At 40.2% G+C, this 23019-nt stretch overlaps 1 protein-coding gene across 1 annotated transcript; it reads left to right on the forward strand.

Annotated features, from left to right (window-relative positions):
• Nucleotides 1–491: 491 nt before the first annotated feature.
• On the forward strand, nucleotides 492–22242 carry myl12.1 (myosin, light chain 12, genome duplicate 1). Its single transcript, XM_060823616.1, has 4 exons — nucleotides 492–597; nucleotides 13210–13411; nucleotides 18183–18344; nucleotides 21161–22242. The coding sequence occupies exons 2-4, from the start codon at nucleotides 13228–13230 to the stop codon at nucleotides 21331–21333; spliced, it is 519 nt and encodes a 172-aa protein (XP_060679599.1). The 5' UTR covers nucleotides 492–597; nucleotides 13210–13227; the 3' UTR covers nucleotides 21334–22242.
• The last annotated feature ends 777 nt before the right edge of the window (nucleotides 22243–23019 follow it).

The raw sequence follows: 23019 nt of genomic DNA on the forward strand, positions 1-23019 counted from the left end.
CTTTCGAGACATTCAATGACACCACTTGAAATGATTGTACCATTCTTCACCGCTCTGTTTTGAGCAGTTTAATAATGTTGGCCGACCCCAGACACTATTCACAGACAAACAGCCAAGCCCAGCGGCATGTCACACCTCAGCGCCGCTGACGCACAGGAAACCCTCCGCTCCAGCTCCTAATAAGGACATCTCTCGCGTTCCACTGCACCACACCACGTGACCCCCCAAGGACTGCTGAAACGTTGCGTCATTGACGCTACCACTTTAAACTGCCTGGGAAAAGGAGGGGGGGAGATGATGACCTGTGTAAAATATCAACCAACACAACAGCTATAGTTTGAACTTGTGCGTAAGGAAATGAAATATTAAAGCTAATAACATAGATTCACGCAGTCATACTCTCTACCGTGCAGGAGTATTGCGGTTGAAGCTTTTTTTGAAAAATTGGTTCCCCCTCTGTGAAGTGGGGCATTGTAATGGATGAGGTGGAGTTTATTTCCGGCGGTTGCCGCGGGCTTGATGGTTATCAGGGAAGTGGGGTGGTGCCGGTAGTAAGAGAGCAGGAGAGGTACCGAGTTTCAACGGGAGTTTTGTGAGGTAAGCGCGGTGGGGGGGGGGATTCGCCTCTTTCGTTATTTACTCCTCAGCGGTGGTGGTAGTAGTTGGCAGACCGATCGGTCGGTATCTTGAGGCGTACCAGTCGGGTTCTGACGGTTATCCGGCGGGTGAGGGTCGGGAGTGCGGGAGGGGCGCGGGGAGGCCCGGCGATGGAATGTTGGCTGGGAAGCGCGAGGCTCGGGGCTTTAGGGCTGGAAACAAACTGCTGCAGCGAGTAGCATCTACTTAACCCGGCGGTGCACAAATGGCTGTTGTATCAAACTTACCTGGAGGACCGTTCATATTGCTTTGCAGGAGCAATGCCGCCCTTCAGATTTTGTTGTCGTACAATCTTCAAGGCATGTTTGACGGAAGGGGCAATTCATAGTGTTGCGTTCTATTTTTCTTTAAAGTTCTAATCTGGAAATAGAATAAACCGATGTGAAGACACCGTCACGTATTATTTGGGGAGGGGTCATCTTAAGTGAAAAATGACTGACAAATACCTGTGAAATCCTGAAGTGGTAATTTCTCAAATATTGACATTTCAAAATTTCTCCGAACTTGATTGCGAGCGTAAGTTTTTAAATCAGTTTTAGTCGTGGTTGAAATTTTATACCGTTCTGGGGTGCACCCCTAAATTGCTTGGACCGCCAAATGCTGTTGTCTTGACTGAGCTGGTTTGACCATAGTCTCTTTCACATCATTTATACTTGGTAACTGTAAAATTGCTTTAATATTGTTTCTAAGGACTGAATCCTATTATCCTTAACTCAGACCCTCCTTAACCACCCTCCCTTTTCACCATATGCAGACCTTCCCTGGCTTAGTGTTCATTTTAAATTAGGTTTGAGTTGTCCCTGACAGATGCTATTTAAATGTGAGTTTGTCTTTTTTGAATTGGTCTTTATTGGCTTCAGCCACTAAACTGTAACCCTGTATTTCCCTGGCTAAATCCACCTATCCTGCGCATCCCTGGATGCTGGGCAATTTAGCATGCCTTTTGGATTGTGGGAGAAAAATGGAGCTCCCAGAGGAAGCCCATGCAGATGCTGGGTATGTAGACTCTACACAGTCACTGGAGGATGAAATAAATCAGAGGTCCTGATACTGAGGCAGCAGTACAAACTACTGAGCTTCTGCGCTACCCATAACCTGTTTATAGTTTGGGCACTTGTTATGGTCAGTGGGTAAGTGCTAATTTCTCAGTACTTTGGTATATTGCATGTATTATGATGTGCTTTATAGATACAAATTTGATACATTGTTGAATTCTAGCTATATTAAAATGTAACTTTGAAAAGGAGCAACTAGCAGTTAGTTCAGCAAATTGCATGCATAACCTGCTGGAAAACATTGGCATTACTCATTCTTAAGAATACACAATGATGTTAATGGATATGTTCACATAGGATGATATCACATACCTACTGGTAATCATGGATTTGCAGCTGTTAGTGTATACTCATGCTTCTGTTGTGAGGGTTTGCAGTAACCAGTCTGGCAGCTTTAACAGAGCGTACTTGGCAGCACAATGAAAGCTCTGCCTGAAAGCATAGTGGAAACAGATTTAAATAGTCCTTTTTAAAGGCAGCTGAAAATTTGTTTTGTTTTTGGCAGTTGTGTTGGGGGTGTGAGTGTGGAGACACAGCAGAAAGCTGCAGCAGCAGTGAAACAAACTTTGTCACCAGTGATGGGCTGAATGGTGTCTTGTGCTCAAATCTTTTAACATAACTGGATTGATTTTTGCTCCTACTTCGTGGAATGTGATCCCCATTGTCTAAATCAACATGTTGCTCATCCTCTTTTTCCATCTGAGAAGGTGATGACTTGCTACCTTGAATTGCTGCAATTCATGTGGTATAGGTACACTGAAGGCAAGTGTTTCAGCTTTTTAACCAATTGACTTTTGTGGAACTCCTTCAGTTCCAAGTCACAATGCTGTGGCTTGTAGTGGAACTTGTAGTACTTCATGCATCAGCTACCTTTTTTGTTTTCTATTCTTTATTAAGTGAAAACTTTATTTGGGCTGTGGGAAAAGTTAGATCATTATCCATTCTTGCCATATTTTAGAAATTAAGTACAGATAAATTTATATCTACATTTGTGATTCTACTTCTGCATTAGGGCAATAGAGAAGAAACAACTGGATAAATGGGTAAAAAGGTGAAAACTTTTCTTTGAATGGAGGGAGCTGATTAGTTTTTACTTGAACTTCTAGACATGTGCAAACATGTCTGAAAAATATGTATTACTACCTAGACTTTATGCTTACATGGGGTCACATTTGTGCTGCGTGTTAAAACTGACTGGGACTCAATTTCTGTGTTGTGGCATTTCATAGCTAAAAATCATGATCACCATTTCTGCCTTTGAGGTCTGGCAATTTGTCCTAAATATTGCATGTCTGTTTGTGTAGCTTGAGGTTGCCATGCTTTTTTATATAACAAAGTATGTCACTTCCAGCAAGCTGATCCCTGTTCTATGCCTTTTAAAGTCTAACAGGAATAGGGTGACATTTCCTAACACTTGTTTGTGTGGGGGAAAATAATTTTGTTTTGAAAGTCCGCAACAAACGCAAAATGAAGCTGAAGTAGGACGTTTGGGTGTGGAAGGGAAGCAGTTATTCTTAACATTGTCATGAATTAAATTTATGAACTGAGAATTTTTAAAATGTGCAATAGGCTACTTTTGTTTAAAAGTAGTTCATCTTTTCAATGCCAAAGTACATGAGCAAATTGTTAGATCAGAATGACTGATAAGGTCAGTGTCTTGGGCTCTTATTAAGTCTCCAGTACTTTTTAAGGCCCTGAGCTTGAAGAATTGTTGTTTTGTTGATTTCTGAAAATTTTTAAAAGTTTGATATAAATTAAAATGTAAGCTTGCTGAAAAGTATATGCCCTTCACTTGCTGTTTTCTTTTCCGATCTCCCATAATCTAAAACTAGCTGATCTGCTGAGAAAGTCAGGTTTGTTACCCTTTAGGTCTATACATCACTTCAATTTGCATTTTCTGCACAAACTAGCATTAACAGGTGCTTTCTTCATTGGATGTGGGTATTATTGGCTACACCTGCATTTATTGCCTATTGATAACTGCCCATGACCTGGTTGGCTTGCTTGCTAGGTTTGTTCAGAGGGCAGGTAAGAGTTAACCACATTGCTGTGAGTTGGTGTTACATGGCTGCCAGTCCAGGCAAGGATAGCAGATTTCCTTCCATAAAGAACATAAGTGAACCAGGTGGGTATTGATAATTGAGAATGGTTACATAGCTGGCATTAGATTAAAATTTTAATTCCATATTTATATTTAATTCATATTTCAATATCGTGGGATTTGAATCCCTGTCAACAGAACATGAATTCTGAACTCTGAATTACAAGTCAGTGATAGTATCACTGCTGTCTCCTAACTTTTAACGAACAAAACAGAAGTTCTTCAGTGTTCTCAAGTAAAATTGTCACTTATCGGCAAAAACATTAGGCCTTAAACTTCGTCAGGCAAGTTTTATCAGGTCCACGGGCCAAAGTGAGGGAGAAGCTTTAGACAGGATTTCTAGGACTCAGGCAGCTGAAGGTGAAGCAGTTAAACTTGAAAGCAGAAGTTAGATCAGAGGAACACATCCTGGAAGGATGTACGGTTGAATCAGTTACACTGGGGGAGTGGATTTGGAAACTGCCTTTATAATTTATTTGCAGGAACCTGGGTAGGTCATTGAGCATAGGTGAATGGGAATTGAGTGCATGCAGCAGTTCTAGTTGAATTTGCATCATCCCATCCAGGGGTGCAAGTTTAACAATCTAGCAATAAGCTGTCACCCCACACCCCACTAGTAATCTAATCTAAAAACTGATCAAGGGCATAATTACTAAATTCTTCAAGACTATTCATTAGTTTAATACTTTTAAGTAAAGCACCACATGCAACTTAAATTAGTTCTGTGTTGGTGGTAGTATCGGTATTTTGTCCCAGGTTATCTTGTTCAATACATCAGGATGCAATTGATCAGTGCTTGTGATGACATTCCCGTAGTATCATCATAGAATTTTTTTATGAAGTAGTGGCATTCTCCAAATCCAGGAGTGCGGATCAGGCAAAAAAACCTCAGATTTTGCTGCAGTTGAACAAATGAAGATAAAGGGTGAGCAGTTCTCTGCATTCAACATGCACAAATTTAATTGTGCAGATGAGTCAGGAAGTATCCAGCTGTTGCTGTGCAGTTTTGCAGTCATATTGATGTGGCTTGTCCAGTTGGAATTCTGGTCTGTGGTGAACCATGAAAATGAATTTAGCACTGAAACTGTTGGCTGGGAGTTTATTGGCCCTTTCATGGCACCGTGGTAATGTCCAGTCTTGTCCTGGACTGGGAGGCTCAGGTTTAAGTGCCATCTGCTTCAGGGGTAAGCAGGTTGTTTAGAAAAAGCGCAGCAGGTCAGGCAGCATCTGAGGAGCAGGTAAATCTGTTTCAGACAAAAGCCCTCATCAGGAACTGCTCTAATCTTGATTCTAATCTCCAACATCTGCAGTACCCATTTTCGTCTTGCTTAGAAAAAAAGTTAATTGAAAAATAATGATTGAGACATTCTTGATCAGTGCATGTCAGTTGAGAATGTCACTTGTTGCCAAAACCTAGGATGTAGGTTGATTTGTGCAACTTCATTAAAAGTTTAATATTTAGAGGATGACCAAGGGATTGATTTTTAAGGGAGGGAAGGAAATTAGAACAAAGCTTGCAGGAACAAAAATAAATGAAGATTCTATTCATACGCAAAGATAAAAGATCCATAGAGACAAATGTAAGTCCCTTTGAGTCAAAATGTAGAAGTTGATAATGGGGAGCAAAAAATGGCTGACTATCTGTACACCTACTTTGTCCTTTTGTAAACTTAACCTAAATAACGAACTTGAGATTTTGAGGAAACCAACCATGAGATGGCAAAACTGAAGCAAATCAGGGCAGTGGTGTTTGGAAACTTGATGGGTTTGAAGGCCAATAAGTATCCAGTGCCTGAAATTATGTATTTGACTTCATTAAAATTATTTCTAGGAAAAGTGGTATTGGTCATCTTCCAAGGTTGCAGACTGAGATAGAACTTGCAGATTGGAAGGTAGCTAATGTAACCCCTCCATTTTTTTTAAAAACAAAAGTAAGCAGAGAGAACTGTGAGTTACAGACATGTTGAAGTGGAGAAAGTGCAAACCAGTTAAATATTAGAGCATTTCAGGGGTGAAGAGTAGGATTGAGCAGTTGGCATGGATTTATGAAAAGAAAATCATGTTTGATACACCTACTAGAATTCTTTTGAGACTAACTAGTAGAGTTGAAGTAGGAGAGCCAGTGGGTGTGGCCTATTTTGGACTTGTAGGTTTTCAACAGTCCCACAAGATGAATGTGTGAAGTTAGTGTGTGGGTTTCATGTAGTGTATTGAAATGGGTAGAAAATTGGCTGGCAGACAGGAAACAATAGGAATAAACAGGCTATTTTCTGAGTGTTAGGCAGTAATTTAGATGAGGGAGCTAAATATCTCAATTTGTGCAGATGGCACAAAAGGGTGAGAAGCTTCTGAGAAGGATGATGTCCTGGTGTGATTTGAACAAATTGAATAAGTGGGAAAATGCATGAGTGTAATTTGCACAAAAATGAATGTAGATTATCACCTGGCTCTTAATTGAAAGGAATGTACATTGCGACCAAGATGCCCCCTCTCACCGATGGCTGAATGTAAATATGTGGGTGCAGCAGTTGGTAAAGAAGGCAAATGGTATGTTGGTCTTCACAGCTAGAGGATTTGAGGATAGGAGAAAATGTTCCTTGTAATTATGCAAGGTTTGACCAGACATGGAATATGGTTTTGGTCTCCTTACTGAGGAAAGATATTGCTATTTCAGATGTGCAACAAAGTCATCCCACCATACCAAGAATGAATCAATATGATAAAAATGTGAGGTTGAATCAGTAAGGATTATATTTATGGGAGTTTGGAAGATTTAATGGGGATCTTGTAACCTACAAAATTGAAAGAGGATTAGGCAGGAAGTATGTTCTCAATGGCAAGAGTCCAGAACCGGGATCACAGTCCAAGCCTACAAGACAGAGTTTAGATGAGAAATTTCTTCATCCAGAGTGGTGAGTTTGTATAATTCATTACCACAGAAAGCAGTTGATGCCAACATTTTGATTTTAAGGAGTTGAATATAACAATGGGGGCTAAAGGGATAAAAGGATTTGGGGGAGAACGTGGCAGCAGGCTATTGAGTTGGATGATCAAAAATGATCACAAATGGTGGAGCAGACTCAGGTGGCTGTCTCTTCCCTCTTTCTGTTTGAGTTGTGAATGGTATAATGTCTGTGTGTGGAGTTTGCATGTTCTCCCCGTGTCTGCCTGGGTTTCCTCTGGGTACTCCCATTTCTTCCCACAGTCCAAAGATGTGCAGGTTAGGTGAATTGGCTATGCTAATTTGCCTGCAGTGTTAGGTGCATTAGTGAAGGGTGAATGTACGGGTCTGGGTGGGTTGCTCTTCAGAGGGTCAGTGTGGACTTGTTGGACTAAAGGGCTTGTTTCCACACTGTAGTTAATCTAATCTTTAAACCAAGGTGATATGCCGAAATAGTAAAACCATAGCCAGTACTGTGCTTGTAACCAGTGAACGCTCACAGAAATGTGAATAAACTAGTGAAGGTAGCTTGAGATCTGTCCATTGTGGCCCTTCGTTGAATAGCTCTAACAGTTACCAAGTCTGTGTTCAGATTGCTTAGGATGTATTTTCATGTGCATTGTAAATATCTTAAGATTGATATGTCTGTATATAACTTGAATCGCTGAACTGGAAAGTCACTTTCAGACTTTCATCACTGTTATAGGTAACATCAGTGAGCCTCTGGTGAAGCACTGGTGTTAGTGGCCCACTGTTTAGGCTTCCTTGAGTTGATGTCTCCCAAATTGTTTTCTCTCTCAAATTCCCTGTTTGCCACTACTCTTAAGCTGAAGTTTTGCATATTTCCTCGGCTGCAAGCTTAAGTTTAAGAAATTGGCCGCTGTAAGGTTTCCATTATTAATGAGCTTTTTGATAGTTGAATCCCATTTGGCTAAGTATTATCTGCTAGGAAAACTAGAAGCCAAGTTAGCTTGAGCCACACTCTTTCTTGTGACTACCTTGAGAAAGCAGGTTGTGATCAGCTTTTGAATGGCATACATGGTGTTTGCGAGCAATTTCTATTAATGAAGTGTTTTTCCATTCACTGTCATGGACTTTATTGAATGTTCAGGGTAACCTAACTATAATTAACCAAAATGCTTTTAATTGGTATTAAAGGTAAAGCACGAGAGCAAGTTTGTTTTCAGTACTTCCCATTCCCATTCCCATAAATTTGAAGTAGTTTGTAGGCAAGTATAGCAACTGAATATTACTTTGCATCTCTCTCGCACTATACAGTTGAGGAAAATGATCACTCTTTTGATATTGCTTGATGAATATATCAAAAACGTGAGTTTTCTTAACCACTTTTTGCCGCGGGATCTTGTCAGCTTTGTGCTGTACAATTGAGAAAAGGGAGTTTGATCTCCGGCAAGTAGTTTCAAGCATCTTCTGTTGAGATTTGTCCAAAACTGTTTAATATAGCTTCCATTGACTTTATATATAATGAATGTTTGTGTTCTTCCTGGTTGCAGCCTGTTCCTTCGTGTTGTAGCATGGATATTTTACAAACATGATCACATCATCTCATCTTAGCAATAGATAGATACAATCTGGAATTAAAGTGAAAATTAAACCTTGTATGAGGGAAGAAATCACTTCAGCTTGGTTTTGTCCCCTTCATTGTAGATTCAGCAAAAGTTGATGGAAAAGAATTTGAAAAATCCAGTGTTCCTGGTCTCCTAGCAGTTTCTTTGAACTTTATCCATTCTATATTTTTCTTGGAATCCTGGTGAAACTTGTGGTGAAGGGTTTGAAGTAATTTAGGCATTTGGACCTTGTAGAAGAAAATGGGTGTTACTTAAGTTTTCTTTTTTTAAAAAAAGAAAATGCCAGTCCTTGTGGTACAATGACTGACTAGATCCCACACTTGTCAGGAAAGCAACTGACTGCAGGACTGTCATGTTAATGAAAAGGAGTTTATACTGTCTGTCTACTACAGATGAAACAAAACATTTTAAGGTTTAATTTTGTTTACATTTCCTAAGAATTTAGGATTGAGGAAGTTACTTCATTTCAGAAGATGTAGAGTTGATCATGAAAGCAAGTTTGTTTCCTTCCTGGAAGGAGTCAAGTGAATAGTTTGCAAATTTTCCATACCAGGTAAATTTGGTAAAAAATCTTATTAGAACTGATATAATTTAAGTTTTCATTTGTGAAAAGTTCAAGTTGGTAAATATTTTGAATAGTCACTTCCTTCCAGTTCAGGTCATGGACTGAATCAGTTAATCAGAGCCTTCCATTCTTGAGCTAAGAGTCTAATGTATTTTGACTGTCTGTGACAGACCTAAAAGCAATGCTGGGAATTGTTTTTAATTATCAAACAGTTTCCTTTCGGAATTTGACTTGTCTATTAGTACCATCAGCTTGGAGGATCGTGCTTCTTTTGTATAAGCAATGACTGGAAGAATATGCTAGTAATCAAACCATCTACTGAATTGCACCATTTTAGTGTTGGGTTAGTTTTATTCTGAACAGCAGCATAAAACGTAAACAACTAGTGATGGGCTAAGACTTTCACAAATTTTTTAATATAAAAAGATTGTAAACTTATGCTGACTGTTCAAAGGGAAGTTGTGTTTGACAAATCTGGCATTTTGAGGATGCAACCACTCGAATGACAGAGTATCAGAAGTTAGCGTGCATAATTGAAATGCTGGAATTGGAGGTCATGTACCAAAATGGATTTAAAAACTGTTTAGCAGACAGGGATAAATGGATCTTTTGAGTGGCAGGTAGTAATGAGTTGTGTGCCACAGGGTTCGTTGCTTGGAACCCAGGCATTTGTTTATACAGAGGAACTTCGATTATCCAAAGGGGATCCAAAAGGTCCCGATATAAACATTACGTCGAAGCTGTTTCAATCCTGATTGTTTTTTATTTACAGGTATGCCAATTTAAAAACACAGCTCACTGAAATGCTGCTGAGAATAATCCTGGACAGTCCACGCACATCTGTAAATGATTACTGATCGGTCTCCCCCTCTTTTTTTTTCTCCCCTTCCCCAGAAAATCTCTCCAATGTTGTCCTGTACAGAGCAAAGGTGGAACCTGTCAAAATGTGTGTGCATGTGCCATTTGGAGATTTACCCCACAAAAGCAGTAGCAGTCTTGCTGTTGGTGGACAGTCTGGCTGGTGGTGGGGGAATGAGAGCGGACTGGGGTGGAGGGTCTTGCCCGCAATGTGGTGCTGCCTCATCACCCAAACTCTTGATTGGGTTTTCCACTTGGAGTTGAGTCTACAGTTGTGGGGCAAGTATCGAATCAGACTCTTTTTTTTCAAAAAAAGGTTTCTAATCTGCCTGCTGAGACCATTGTTTGTAAAATCATTCATAAGCAATAGAAATTGAATAATACCTTTTTTTGTGGGTTACTTTGTTGAAGACAGACTTTTTAATAAATGTGAGGCCTTTAGTAAACTGCAATTGTTATCCTCAATTGACTTTGCCTTCTGACTTGGGTAATTGCTTACTATCTGGCTTTACGTCCGTGCCAATGTTCTTCCATCTTGAGCTCTGCTTGAGCACAGACCAAGCAAGCAGTTAATGGATTGTTATATCCAAAAGATGCAACACCCAAGGTTTTATATCATGAGTAACAAATTCCTTAACTATACATTGAACAAAAGGTTTCCTAATGTCTGATGCCACATTGTTGCCACTGCAATCATAAATTAATTTTCTTTTCAAGACCTTTCTCTAAATTGCCTGCTGTGTAAGCTGATTGTGCTGGTGTATAATAGAAGCAGGTGGAGTTTAGATAGTCACATGGAGGTTTTTTGTTTGAAAAGTTCAGTCAATTTTGGACAGTGACCTAAATGCCAAAAATACCTGTGTTCAAATAAAGTATGTGACTAGTCAAATGCCTGGGCGAAGACCTGTAGTGCAACAAGATAAAATGTTTCTTTTATGACAAGCAGTACATATGCAGGCTGTTAATTTATTAGGATGTTGGAACAAAGTTCATTTTTAATTCTGAAGAACCTGAGGTTCAGTTCAGAAGAGGTGTTTTTCACTTGGGAGAGCATTTTTCTTAGTTATGGGGAACCTGTTACTTCAGAAGGGGTTTCTAGTTGGTCCAATTCCAAGCAGGAGGGTTTAGATAGAAATCTTGATGTTAATTTTGATGGCCTAAGCATTCAGTTCGGAGGTTCATGCCTATGGACTCCGAAGGAATTGCAAAAATGTCTCTCCCATGGGAAAAATGAAAACATAGGTTAATAAAGATTTGCAAAGATAAAATTAACTAATATTGCTTGGATTGTAATTCTAGCACTGTAGCAGCTTGAAGCTTTTTTATGAAGATCTTTTGAACTGCCTTTATATAAAACATACAATGTATATTCTATGAAGAGTATCTGCATGTTCATAAATGTTTCAGTGACCAATCGATGTTTATCAACTGTGGAATATGATCTGTTGTGCCAGGTATTTTGGGATCTGACCTGTTGAGTATTGCCATCAGCTGTGATCATAATACTAGAACAAGGACTATGTTTCAAAAGTATTTGGCCTTGACATGCAGAGACCAATTAGTTCTAAAAGCAGGCTGCTTCCTCTTTTCAAACATTTTACTTTTAGCCTGAGACCCTTTTTTAAATTAAGGGCTGTTTTACAATGCATTTTTTTAGGGTAAATTTTTAATCAACTATTGGAATCAGGTGAGGCTGTGAATTTCCATAGTACCAGAATTAACTTTGGCAGATGGCCAGTTGATATGATCAGACAAATAGCCTTCTGTTAAACCTTGATATTCAGTAAGTGTAGAACTAATAATATATATTGAAGTTGAGTTCTAGTTTACCTCTGAAAGTTGCCTATCCAACATCCTTATTTGAATGTGGGAAATTCCAAGTAGAATTTCCCAATCTCCAAGATTTATTAACTGGAATTCGTCATCCTTAGTAGCAAACTTGCTGTGTGGCTGCTTTACCCCTTTCCTTTTTTCTTTTGCAAAGAACAACATAATAGTATTTTGGCTAAAGTATTGTTGAAAGTTTCTACTTATTAAAGTAACAAATTTGTGTTTGCGCAGATTTAAAGGTAAACTATTTATTCTAAAACAGAAGCAGGAAGGTGTTCTAAGTCTTGTAGAAGCGTGGGCAAACTGCTGCATCCAACCTGCTCAAAGTTATAGCAGCTGGTAGTTAGCAGAAAGGTCCCTTAGAGAAAATGATTGAATAGAGTCAGAGTCATACTTGAACTTCAACTCCAGTTTAGTTTTTGAAAATATTGTAAATAGTCAGATTAAAGAATTGTTATACAGTGCCTTTATAGTCAGAATGTTTTACAAAACAAATTGCTTTTGAAGTTCGGTCACTTCTGTGAAGCCTGGGTATTGAATAATAACATAGTTGGTTCCAGGTGTTCAGTGGATGCCTCCTATAAAATCCTTGGTTTGAAATCTTCCTGCATTGTTTCCTTAATACTGCATGATGAGCTGTAGTCGGAGCTACAGCCATTGAGGGGATTTTGTAGTTAGTTTCCGATTTAAGATGGCTGTAAACTGACTTTGGTGTCTAACTGTGACCCTACTTAAGTTTTGAACAGACAAGTTATTATGCTGGTGTGCAGCAGTTGCTCAAACAACTGGTGCCTCCAGAATACTTACCTTTTTTTTTGTCTAGCATATGCAGAAACTATCACTTATGGCCTGAATGCCTGCCTTCTGTTTCGTCGTCTTCTCTCTCTTTTCCACCCCCGCCTCCCTGTGCTTGACTTTCCCACTGTTATTAGTGGGAATCCAATATACAACTGTTATGGGGGGCCTTTGTTTAAAAAATTAACTAAGTGCTTCATTATAGAGCACCTCGCAACCAAAACATGACTGCACAAGTTATTGAGTAAAAAGTGAGGTCTGCAGATGCTGATTTGGTGTCTTGATCTTGAAATCTGAATAATTCCAGCATAGAATGCAATCAAGGTTGTGCATCACCTTGTAATCTTGAACCATCCTGTGTTAAAACAAATTGTGGGTACGTCAGATGGTGTAGTTCTGTTCCTTTGAAATAACTTCAAACCCCATCAAATTAATCTGAAACTGAGTTTTTTTAAAAGTAAAAGAAATTTTGTTGTCACTGCCCATGTAGCAAGGTCATTGTTTCAGCTGTTCTACAGATTAATTTTGGACAGTGTGTAAATGTTTATTTCGTACTGTTACTGTCACTTTCCTGTGACTTTAGTGGAACCTGATGTGAACTGTTTCTGGTGTTCCTTTAAAAAAAAATTTGAAATTTTTTCATTTATCAGGTATTAACTTTGAAGATATTTAACTTGAGCTGGATCCAGATTTTTTTCTGTCCATAATCTAACTTCTCAAATAAATCAGAGCTGCTCAATGCAGCAGGTCAGGCAAAATTGAGATTCGTGTCAATGTTCTTTAATCAGAAATTAGTAATCTTAATTGCTTTTTCCTAGATAAAACACCTAGCCACCATGTCGAGCAAAAAAAGCAGGGGGAAGACCACCAAGAAGCGCCCTCAGCGTGCAACTTCCAATGTGTTTGCCATGTTTGATCAGTCACAAATTCAGGAGTTTAAGGAGGCCTTCAACATGATCGATCAGAACCGTGATGGCTTCATTGATAAGGAGGATTTGCATGACATGTTAGCTTCACTCGGTAATTACTTGTAATATTCATTAGCCATATCATGACTGTCCAAGGTTTTGCAAATTAAGATATTTAGCAAAAGCTTTGGGTCTGTCTTCACTAGACATGATACAAGTGATGTCTCAGAAATAGCTGTAAGTCAGGAATTAAATGTGAGGGAGGAATTCAAAACTACAAATACCAGGGAAATAAGTTTTTTTTTGTGAGAAGATTTGTAGCTCGGGTGCTCATTGGTGTGGTTCTGTTTGCCAAGCTAGGAATTTGTGTTGCAGACGTTTCGTCCCCTGTCTAGGTGACATCCTCAGTGCTTGGGAGTCTTCTGTGAAGCGCTTCTGTGATGTTTCCTCCGGCATTTAGTGATTTGTATCTGCCGCTTCAGATTGTCAGTTCCAGCTGTCCGTTGCAGTGGCCGCTATATTGGATCCAGGTTGATGTGCTTATTGATTGAATCTATGGATGAGTGCCATGTCTCTAGGAATTCCCTGGCTGTTCTGTTTGGCTTGTCCTATAATAGTAGTGTTGTCCCAGTCAAATTCATCTTAGACCATAAGACATAGGAGTGGAAGTAAGGCCATTCGGCTCATCGAGTCCACTCTGCCATTCAATCATGGTGGTTGGGCATTTCAACTCCACTTCCCAGCATTCTCCCCGTAGCCCTTAATTCCTTGTGACATCAAGAATTTATCAATCTCTGCCTTGAAGACATTTAGTGTCCCGGCCTCCACTGCACTCTGCGGCAATGAATTCCACTAGTTTGGTGTATTGTCGTTTCGTGGCTAGCCATGAAACGGCACGACCAGCTATCGTTAGTAGCCACATGCTCAGATGACAAGCGAGTTTGAATGGGACAACACTACCATTATAGAACAAGCCAAACAGAACAGCCAGGGAATTCCTAGAGGCATGGCACTCATCATAGATTCAATCAATAAGCACATCGACCTGGACCCAATATACCGGCCGCTGGAACTGACAACTGGAAGCAGGAGGTACAAATCACTATAAATGCCCGAGGAAGCTTCACAGGAGACTCCTAAGCACTGAGGATGTTACCTAGACAGGGGACGAAACATCTGCAACACAAATTCCCAGCTCGGCGAACAGAAGCACCAGGGAAATAAATGAGGGGTGATGAGTCTCAGGTCCTCATCAATTTCATCCTAGTGTCATAAAGGCTTTAGCAAGTGAGATGGTTGGTGCATTGGTTTAATGTCCCAAATTCATTAGATTCAGGCAAAGCCTCTTTAGATTGAAAAATAACTAATGTAACACTACTTTTTTAAATTCAAAAATAAGGTGGTCAGAAAACTACAGGCTGGTTAGCTTCTGTCATTAAAAAAAAGTTGATACTTGAAAATTATTATAACCGGGCAATTTGGATAAGTTCAAGGTAATTAGACAGTTATCATGGTTTTGTCAAATGGATATTAGCTGGTTTATTGGCTTTTTTCAGTAGTTTGTACTGAATGAAGAGGAACCTATGGAGGTCTTAATTTTTCCAGAAGACTTTGCTGTTTCAAATGTTGAAGAAAAATAACACTTGGATAGAAAATTGACTGGCTAACAGGAAGCAGAGAGTAGGAATAAATGGAGACCCATTATTGCAGATACTGGAAGTTTGAAACAAGATCTGGTAGCATCTGTAGTGAGTAGCAGGGTTAATATTTTGAATCTGGTATGACTCCTCAGAACAGAGAACTAAGAGTAGATGTATTTTTGCAAATTGGCAGCAATATCATAGAGGGGTTGCCAGAATTTGTGCTGGGACCACAACCCTTTACAAGCGTATATAAACAGTTTGTGTGAAAGAACTGGAGGTATGGCAACTAAATCTGCCAATCTGAAAGGTAGGTCATTAAACTGAATTGTGAAGAGGGCACGAGCCTACAGAGGGATGTTAGGTGAGGGGGATACTGATCTGACAAATGGAATGCAATATGCGTGGGCAATCATGTGAAATTGTTGTCTTTGGAAGAAAAGCATATTATCTAAATGTTGTGGTTACAGATCTGTGATGCAGAGATCTAGGTGTTCTAGTGCGTGACTCTACAAGTACTGCAAGTGTTCAGGAAAGTTAATAGAATGTTACATTTTATTTAGAGGAGTTGCATGTAAGTGGAGGGAGATAATACTTCAGTTATACAAAGCATTAGTGAGATTGCATCTGGGGTACTCTGTACACTACTGGTTATCCTAATAAAGGAATGATAGTTCAGAGCCAGATGTATAGCATGGAAACAGACCCTTCGGTCCAAACTGTCTTTGTCAACCATATATCCCAACCCAATCTAGTCCCACCTCCTAGCATCCAGCCCATATCCCTCAACCCTTCCACTTCATATACCCATCCAAATGTCTCTTAAATGTTGCAATTGTACTAGCCTCCACCACTTCCTCTGGCAGCTCATTCCATACATGTACCACCCTCTGCATGAGAAAGGTTGCCCCTTAGGTTTCTTTTATATCTTTACCCTCTCACCCTAAACTCCCTGACCCCAGGGAAAAGACTGTTTATTTATCCTATCCATGCCCCTCATAACTTTTTGTAAATCTCTATAAGCTCACCCCTCAGCCTCCGCTCCAGGGAAAACAGCCCTAGCTTCTCCCTATAGCTCAAATCTTCCAACCCTGGCAACATCCTCATAAATCTTTTCTGAACCGTTTCAAGTTTCACAACATCTTTCTGGTAGGAAGGAGATCATAATTGAACACAATATTCCAACAATGGCTGAACCAATTCCTCAAATGAGTGAATTGCTTTGAGGAAAGGCTTGGTAAGCAATGCTTGTATCCTCTGGAGTTTGGAGTCTGAGGTGACTCAATTGAAATGTATAAGATCCTGAAGGACTTGATTGGGTTGATGTGGAAAGGATGATTTTCCTTGTGCAGGAGTCTAGAACTGAGTTTTAGATGGATCTGGGTTGAGACTTTTTGAATTTCCCTTCCTCAAAAGGCAGTGTATGCAGGATCTTGTGATATTAAGGCAGAAGTAAATTGACTCCTGATTACCAAGGAGATCAAAGATTATCTGGGTGTGCAGAACTGTATATGAAGGTTAAAATCTGTTCAGCCATGATGTTAAATAGCTGTGCAGGCTGAAACAGTCAGATGACCTGCACTTGTGTGTTCCATCTTCTGTCAAATATTGCAAGGTTGTGTTCATTTTGCATTGCCAGAATAGTGCAACACATTGCCATGCACATTGGGACATACCTACTCTTAACTTTCATTGAAGTAACAGGTGTTTGCTCAATAGTCTCTACAGTTGTCCTCCAGGAATGCATTAGAACTAGATGAGGTTTGACTGGAATGTAATTGAAGTCCAGTACAAGTTGGTGCCATTTGAGAAAGATGGTAAGGCTAAGCCAGGGAACTAAAAACTAGTGAGTCTGATGTCAGTGGTGGTCAAGTTGGGAGTCCTGAGGGACAGGGAGTATGTGTATTTGAAAAGGCAAGGGACAGTCAAAATGGCTTTTTGTGGAGGAAATGTCTCTAATACTTGGTTGAGTTTTCTTTTAAGTAAGAGGATTGAGGGCAGAGTAGTGGCCATGATCTATATGGACTTCAATAAGGCATTTGAAAAGGTTCCCCATGGGAGACTGGCAAGGTTAGATCTCATGAAATACAGGGACAACTTGCCATTTGAATACTGAACTGGCTCAAAGGTAGAAGACAGAGGGTGGTGGTGGAGGAGGGTTGCTTTTCAGCCTGGAGGCCTGTGACCAAGAGTGCCACAAGGATCAGTGTTGGGTCCACTGCTTTTCGTCATTTATATAAAGGACTTGGATGTGACCTTAGGAAGTACAGCTAGTAAGTTTGCAGATGATACTAAAATTGGAGGTGTAGTGGACATCAAAGCTTGCCTCAGATTACAATGGGATCATGATCAGATGGGGCAATGGGCTGAGGAGTGGCAGATGGAGTTTAATTTGGATAAATGTGAGGTGATGCATTTTGGGAAAGCAAATCTTAGCAGGACTTATTTAATGGTAAGGTCCTAGGGAGTTTTGCTGAACAGAGACCTTGGAGATCAGGAAAGTAGAGTTACAGGTAGGTAGGATAGTGAAGGAGGTGTTTGGTATGCTTTCCTTTATTGGTCAGAGTATTGAGTACAGGAGATGGGAGGTCATATTGTGGCTGTATAGGATATTGGTTAGGCACTTTTGGAATATTGCATAAAAATCTGGTCTTCCTTTCGGAAGGATGTTGTGAAACTTGAAAGGGTTCAGAAAAAATTTACAAAGATGTTGCTAGGGCTGGAGGATTTGAGCTATAGGGAGAGGTTGAATAGACACTGGCTGTTTTCCCTGAGGTTTCAGGCTGAGGGGTGACCTTAGAGGTTTACAAAATCATGGACAGGATAAATAGTCTTTACCCTGGGTTGGAGGAGTCCAGGACTAGAGGGCATAGGTTTAGGGTGAGAGGGAAAAGATATGAGACCTAAGGGCAACTTTTTCAGAGGGTGGTACGTGTATGGAATGAGCTGCTGGAGGATGTGGTGGGGGCTGGTACAATTGCAACATTTAAGAGGCATTTGGATGGATATATGAATAGGAATGATTTTGAGGGATATGGGCCAGGTGCTGGCAGGTGGGACTAGATTGGGTTAGGATATGTAGTTGGCATGGGCGAGTGGGACCCAAGGGTCTGTCCGTGCTATACATCTGACTCTAAGTTGATCGGGACTACATTAACTTGTGTGTTATATTGAGGGCTTTTTTCCCTTCCCTTGTGTTTCTTGTATGGTGGTGGACCATTTTAACCACGAAATTTTCTGCAGGAAAGAACCCAAATGATGAATACCTGGAGGCAATGATGAATGAAGCTCCAGGGCCTATCAACTTTACCATGTTCTTGACCATGTTTGGTGAAAAGCTGAATGGGACGGACCCTGAAGATGTAATCAGAAATGCCTTTGCATGTTTTGATGAAGAAGGAACAGGTAAAGAGCTGTAACTGACACACAAGTATAAGGATCACAGGTTTATGTTTTAGTGTTATTATTACTGTCCCTCTAAGTTTTCCAAGCTAGATATTGGAGTCTTTTTTTAGTACCTTTTTATCACTAATTTTGAGATGTTTGGGATGAGTAGGGCTGAGTGCTCTCCACACGCGCGCACGCACACACACATCATTTCCACCTTAATGGGAGGCTCTGCTTGTTTTGTATGTGTAGTGTTACACTCAAAATAGGAGTGCACTATCTTTCTCTAATCCCACTGGTTATAGCATAATGTTAAATGTTTTACCCAGTTACTGATCTATGCATTTATGAACTTTTAGGTCTCAAGTAAAAAAGCCTTTTTGAGGTTTCTTACCATTCCTGTTTAAATAGTTTTAAGTTGATATGAAAGTATAAATGCTTAAACCCCTCCCATCGAAGAAAAGAAAATGTGAAAACCAATTTGCTGCAAAGATTCACTTGGGAAAAACCAATGTGCTCAAGTCATTAAGCAGGTCCAGTTGTCTCTGGTATCTTCAGATGCAGCCAATCTGGAAATAACCAGGCTAATTCTCTTGGGCTCCTTGATCAACTTAATTTGCATTCAATGTGGATACTCTGGTCACTGAAGGATTTTTTTCAGAAACTGCAAAGCTGGGCTGGGTAGCTTTATTTTAGCAGACTAGATGTCCAATTACAACTACATCAAAACTGTTTAAACCAATACCACCATTCTGGCAGTCGTAAAGCACTGATTGACCTCCAGCAAATGGCTGAAACCTTGGTTTTCAAGTAATATTTTATTTTAATTCTCGTGTCTCAAGTAATCTTATTTTGAAGAAAAAATATAAAATCTCAGTATCAGCAGAACTTTAAATCATTTATTCATAATCTTTGCTTCTAATTACAGGACTGGTGTTTTGAAGTCTTCAAAACATTGGCTGAATATATTCTGTATTTATCTCATGGCATAGGCAGAGTATAAAGTTATTTCTGAAGCCTTTCAATTAGCCCTTCGGCCTAAGGCGGTTCCTTGGATGTAATGTGTGCATACTGTAGAATATATATACCTTAGTGTTAGGAAAGTAATTGTGGCTGAGAGCTTCTGTCGTAGATGGAAAATCCTGCTCTGCAGCTGTTCTTGCATCTTCAGTCCCAAGTCAAAAAGGCTAGGCATCAAGGTTTAGATTTGCATATGTTTCTTGCTAGGTTAATGCACAGGATGACCTTATTGAACAAGTTAAACTAAACCAGTAAAACCACAAGAGGGTTACCTCAGATTACAACAGGATCTTGACCAGATGGGCCAATGGGCTGAAAAGTGGCAGATGGAGTTTAATTCAGATAAATGTGAGGTGCTGCATTTTAGGAAAGCAAATCTTAGCACGAGGGTTGCTGAATAAAGAGATTTTGGAGTGCAGGTTCATAGCTCCTTGAGAGTAACGTCGCGGGTAGATAGGATAGTGAAGAAGGTATTTGGTATGCTTTCCTTTATTGGTCACAGTATTGAATACAGGAGTTGGGAGGTCATGTTGTGGCTGTACAGGACATTGGTTAGGCCAGTGTTGGAATATTGTGTGCAATTCTGGTCTCCTTCCTATCGGAAAGATGTTGTGAAACTTGAAAGGGTTCAGAAAAGATTCATAAGGATGTTGCCAGGGTTGGAGGATTTGAGCTACAGGGAGAGGCTGAACAGGCTGGGGCTTTTTTTCCCTGGAGCATCAGAGGCTGAGGGGTGACCTTAAAGTTCTACAAAACTAAGGGGCATGGATAGTATAAATAGACCAAGTCCTTTCCCTGGAGTTGGGGAGTCCAGAACAAGAGGGCATATGTTTAAGGTGAGAGGGGAAAGATATGAAAGACCTAAGGAGCAACTTTTTCATACAGAGGGTGGTACGTGTATGGAACGAGCTGCCAGAAGAAGTGGTGGATGCTGGTCCAATTGCAATATTTAAAAGACATTTGGATGGGTATATGAATTGGAAGGGTCTGGAGAGATATGGGCCAGATGCTGGCAGGTGGGACTAGATTGGGTTGGGATATCTGGTCGGCATGGACTGGTCAGACCAAAGGGTCTGTTTCCATGCTGTACATCTCTGATGCTATGACTCTACCTGTAATTGGATGGGAATAGAAAGTTTGTAAGAGAATGCTGAATTTGAGTGGCCTTATTTGTACTTTCATGAGTTATAACTTTAGCATGTATTAGATTAGATTAGATTACTTAGTGTGGAAACAGGCCCTTCGGCCCAACAAGTCCACACCGACCCGCCGAAGCGCAACCCACCCATACCCCTACGTTTACCCCCTACCTAACGCTACGGACAATTTAGCATGGCCAATTCACCTGATCCGCACATCTTTGGACTGTGGGAGGAAACCCACGCAGACACGGGGAGAACATGCAAACTCCACACAGTCGCCTGAGGCGGGAATTGAACCCAGGTCCCTGGCGCTGTGAGGCAGCAGTGCTAACCACTGCTAACTTCCTATACACATTTCAGTTTAAAAGCCTGCTATTGTATGGGCATCTTTGCTTTTGTATTTGTTAACCCATCGAATGCAAAACATTCAGCTGTAGTGTGCTGGCAATGCAACTTTGAGTTATTGTTAGGCCAAGCTGTCTCTTTTGTCTTTATTTATTTTTATTTAGGCTAACTATTTAGTTCTTTGTGCACCTTGTGCTAAATATGACTTTACTTGTGGTCTTTTGACAATGAAGTTTCCTAGTTTTTCATGTTGACTTGTGATTTTTTTAATAAACTGATTTTGCTTTTGTTTCATTAAAGCATTTGATCTATGTTCTCCTTTATCAGGTTATATCCAGGAAGACTACTTGAGAGATCTGTTGACGACAATGGGTGATCGGTTTACTGATGAGGAGGTGGATGAACTTTTCCGTGAAGCACCAATTGATACCAAGGGCAATTTCAACTATATTGAATTTACTCGCATTCTGAAACATGGTGCTAAGGACAAAGATGACTAATGGAATGTAAATTCAAGGGTTGGGGGAAAGCTCCTGTTTTACTTAACAGAATTTATACCTATTGGAACATACTGCATGCCTTGGCTCTAATAAACGTTGCTTTTTTCATTATTTATATTTTTCAGTCATGTTGGCACACTTTGCACACACTTGAAGTGGAAGGTTAGTGGCAGGGAGCAAGAATCTCTAGAAGCAGATCACTTGATGATTGAATATTTCTTGGAAACCACAAAATTTCAGCCATTTGTTAGAGGTCACTAGTCTGTGTTTTGACTGCCAGAGTGGTGATACTCGTTTAAAGTGTTTTGATGTGATTTGGCTTTTCAGAATTCCTCTTTTTTTTTTCACTTTTCAGTTTTTTTACTTGCCATTTAATTTGTGATTTATGGGGTGGTAAAGAAAATAAACCACTGTCCATCTAACTCTTCTGATCAGTATACTTGGTTTGTCTAAAGACAGTTGTCCTTGTTTAGTTGAAAGGGTATGACCTGTAAGCAGTTAATTTTACATTGAAGGTCATGACATAGTTCTGTTGGCAGTCTTGATATACAAGTTTGAGCTGTCATCCATTTGTCCAATTTTGATTTTCAACTTATGGAACTATATTTAAATATGATTTTAACCAGTGATATTTGGTGATGAGAGTAAATGATAAATGGTGTGAAGAGAGTTCTAAGCTGTATATTGAGGGATAGTGGAAGTTGATCCAAAAGACGAGATTTCAGTTTAAGGTGCAGAATTTTATCCAGAGTCTTCCCGGTTTTGTCCAAGGTAAGACCAAAGTGTCCCAAGTGACTATGCAGATTGGTGTAGATATGTTTTGCCTTATTCTTGATCATACTTCACACCCTGTTCAGATTTCAGTGTCCTTTGTTATCAAAATTGACTTAAATAAAAGTTCTAAATTTGCATTTGTTTTAAATGGTTTCATTTGGTAGTAGCTACTTCTAAAGTCCAATGCAATGAACTGAAAACCTACCCAATGTTTGTGATCAATACAATATGTCAATGCTGCCCCCCCCACCCCCACCCCCACCCCCAAAATCACTTTTTCAGACTCCTGCTTGTTACTGTGGTATCTGGTATGGTAATATTAAAATGGGCCACAACAGTGCAAACTTGTGATTGCTTGGAGTTAGCTTGTTTTCAGCCAGGAAGTGGTGAAACATACAATTGGTTTTAATGAAGGTCATTAAGGTTCCTGCTGTTGATTTTGCTGTCCAAAGTCCTTTGCTGGAAGCTGTCCAGTGAGGCAGGCCTGAGGTTGGCTAAGAAGTGGGCTGAGATAAATAGGAGTGGGGTATCTGGGGCAAGGTAGCTGGGAAGGTAATAGGTTGGTGCAGGTGGGGGAGTGACTGTCCAGAGACTATTTCCACCCCCCACTCAATCCCCAGTCTACATCGTCCTAGCCCCAGCCTTGCTCAGTTTTTTTTTAACCATTTTCCTCCCTGTTCACTGCTAAATGATCAGTCCTGAAAGGTCTCACCTTCATCGCACTGTGCTCCTGGGTCAATGAATTCCACACAGTGACATCAAAGTTTTCTTCCTCCGCCTCCATTCTTTTCTTTTTCCTTCAGGACCCTCATCCACACTCCAAATACTCCTTCCCTCCCCCCACCCCGCCTCCAACATACTCCATCCAGTTGAACAGCCCATGCTGGTCTGTTACCGGGGAGAAAGTGAGAA

This window comes from Hemiscyllium ocellatum, chromosome 4 (assembly GCF_020745735.1).
Source record: "Hemiscyllium ocellatum isolate sHemOce1 chromosome 4, sHemOce1.pat.X.cur, whole genome shotgun sequence".
Lineage (NCBI taxonomy): Eukaryota > Metazoa > Chordata > Chondrichthyes > Orectolobiformes > Hemiscylliidae > Hemiscyllium > Hemiscyllium ocellatum.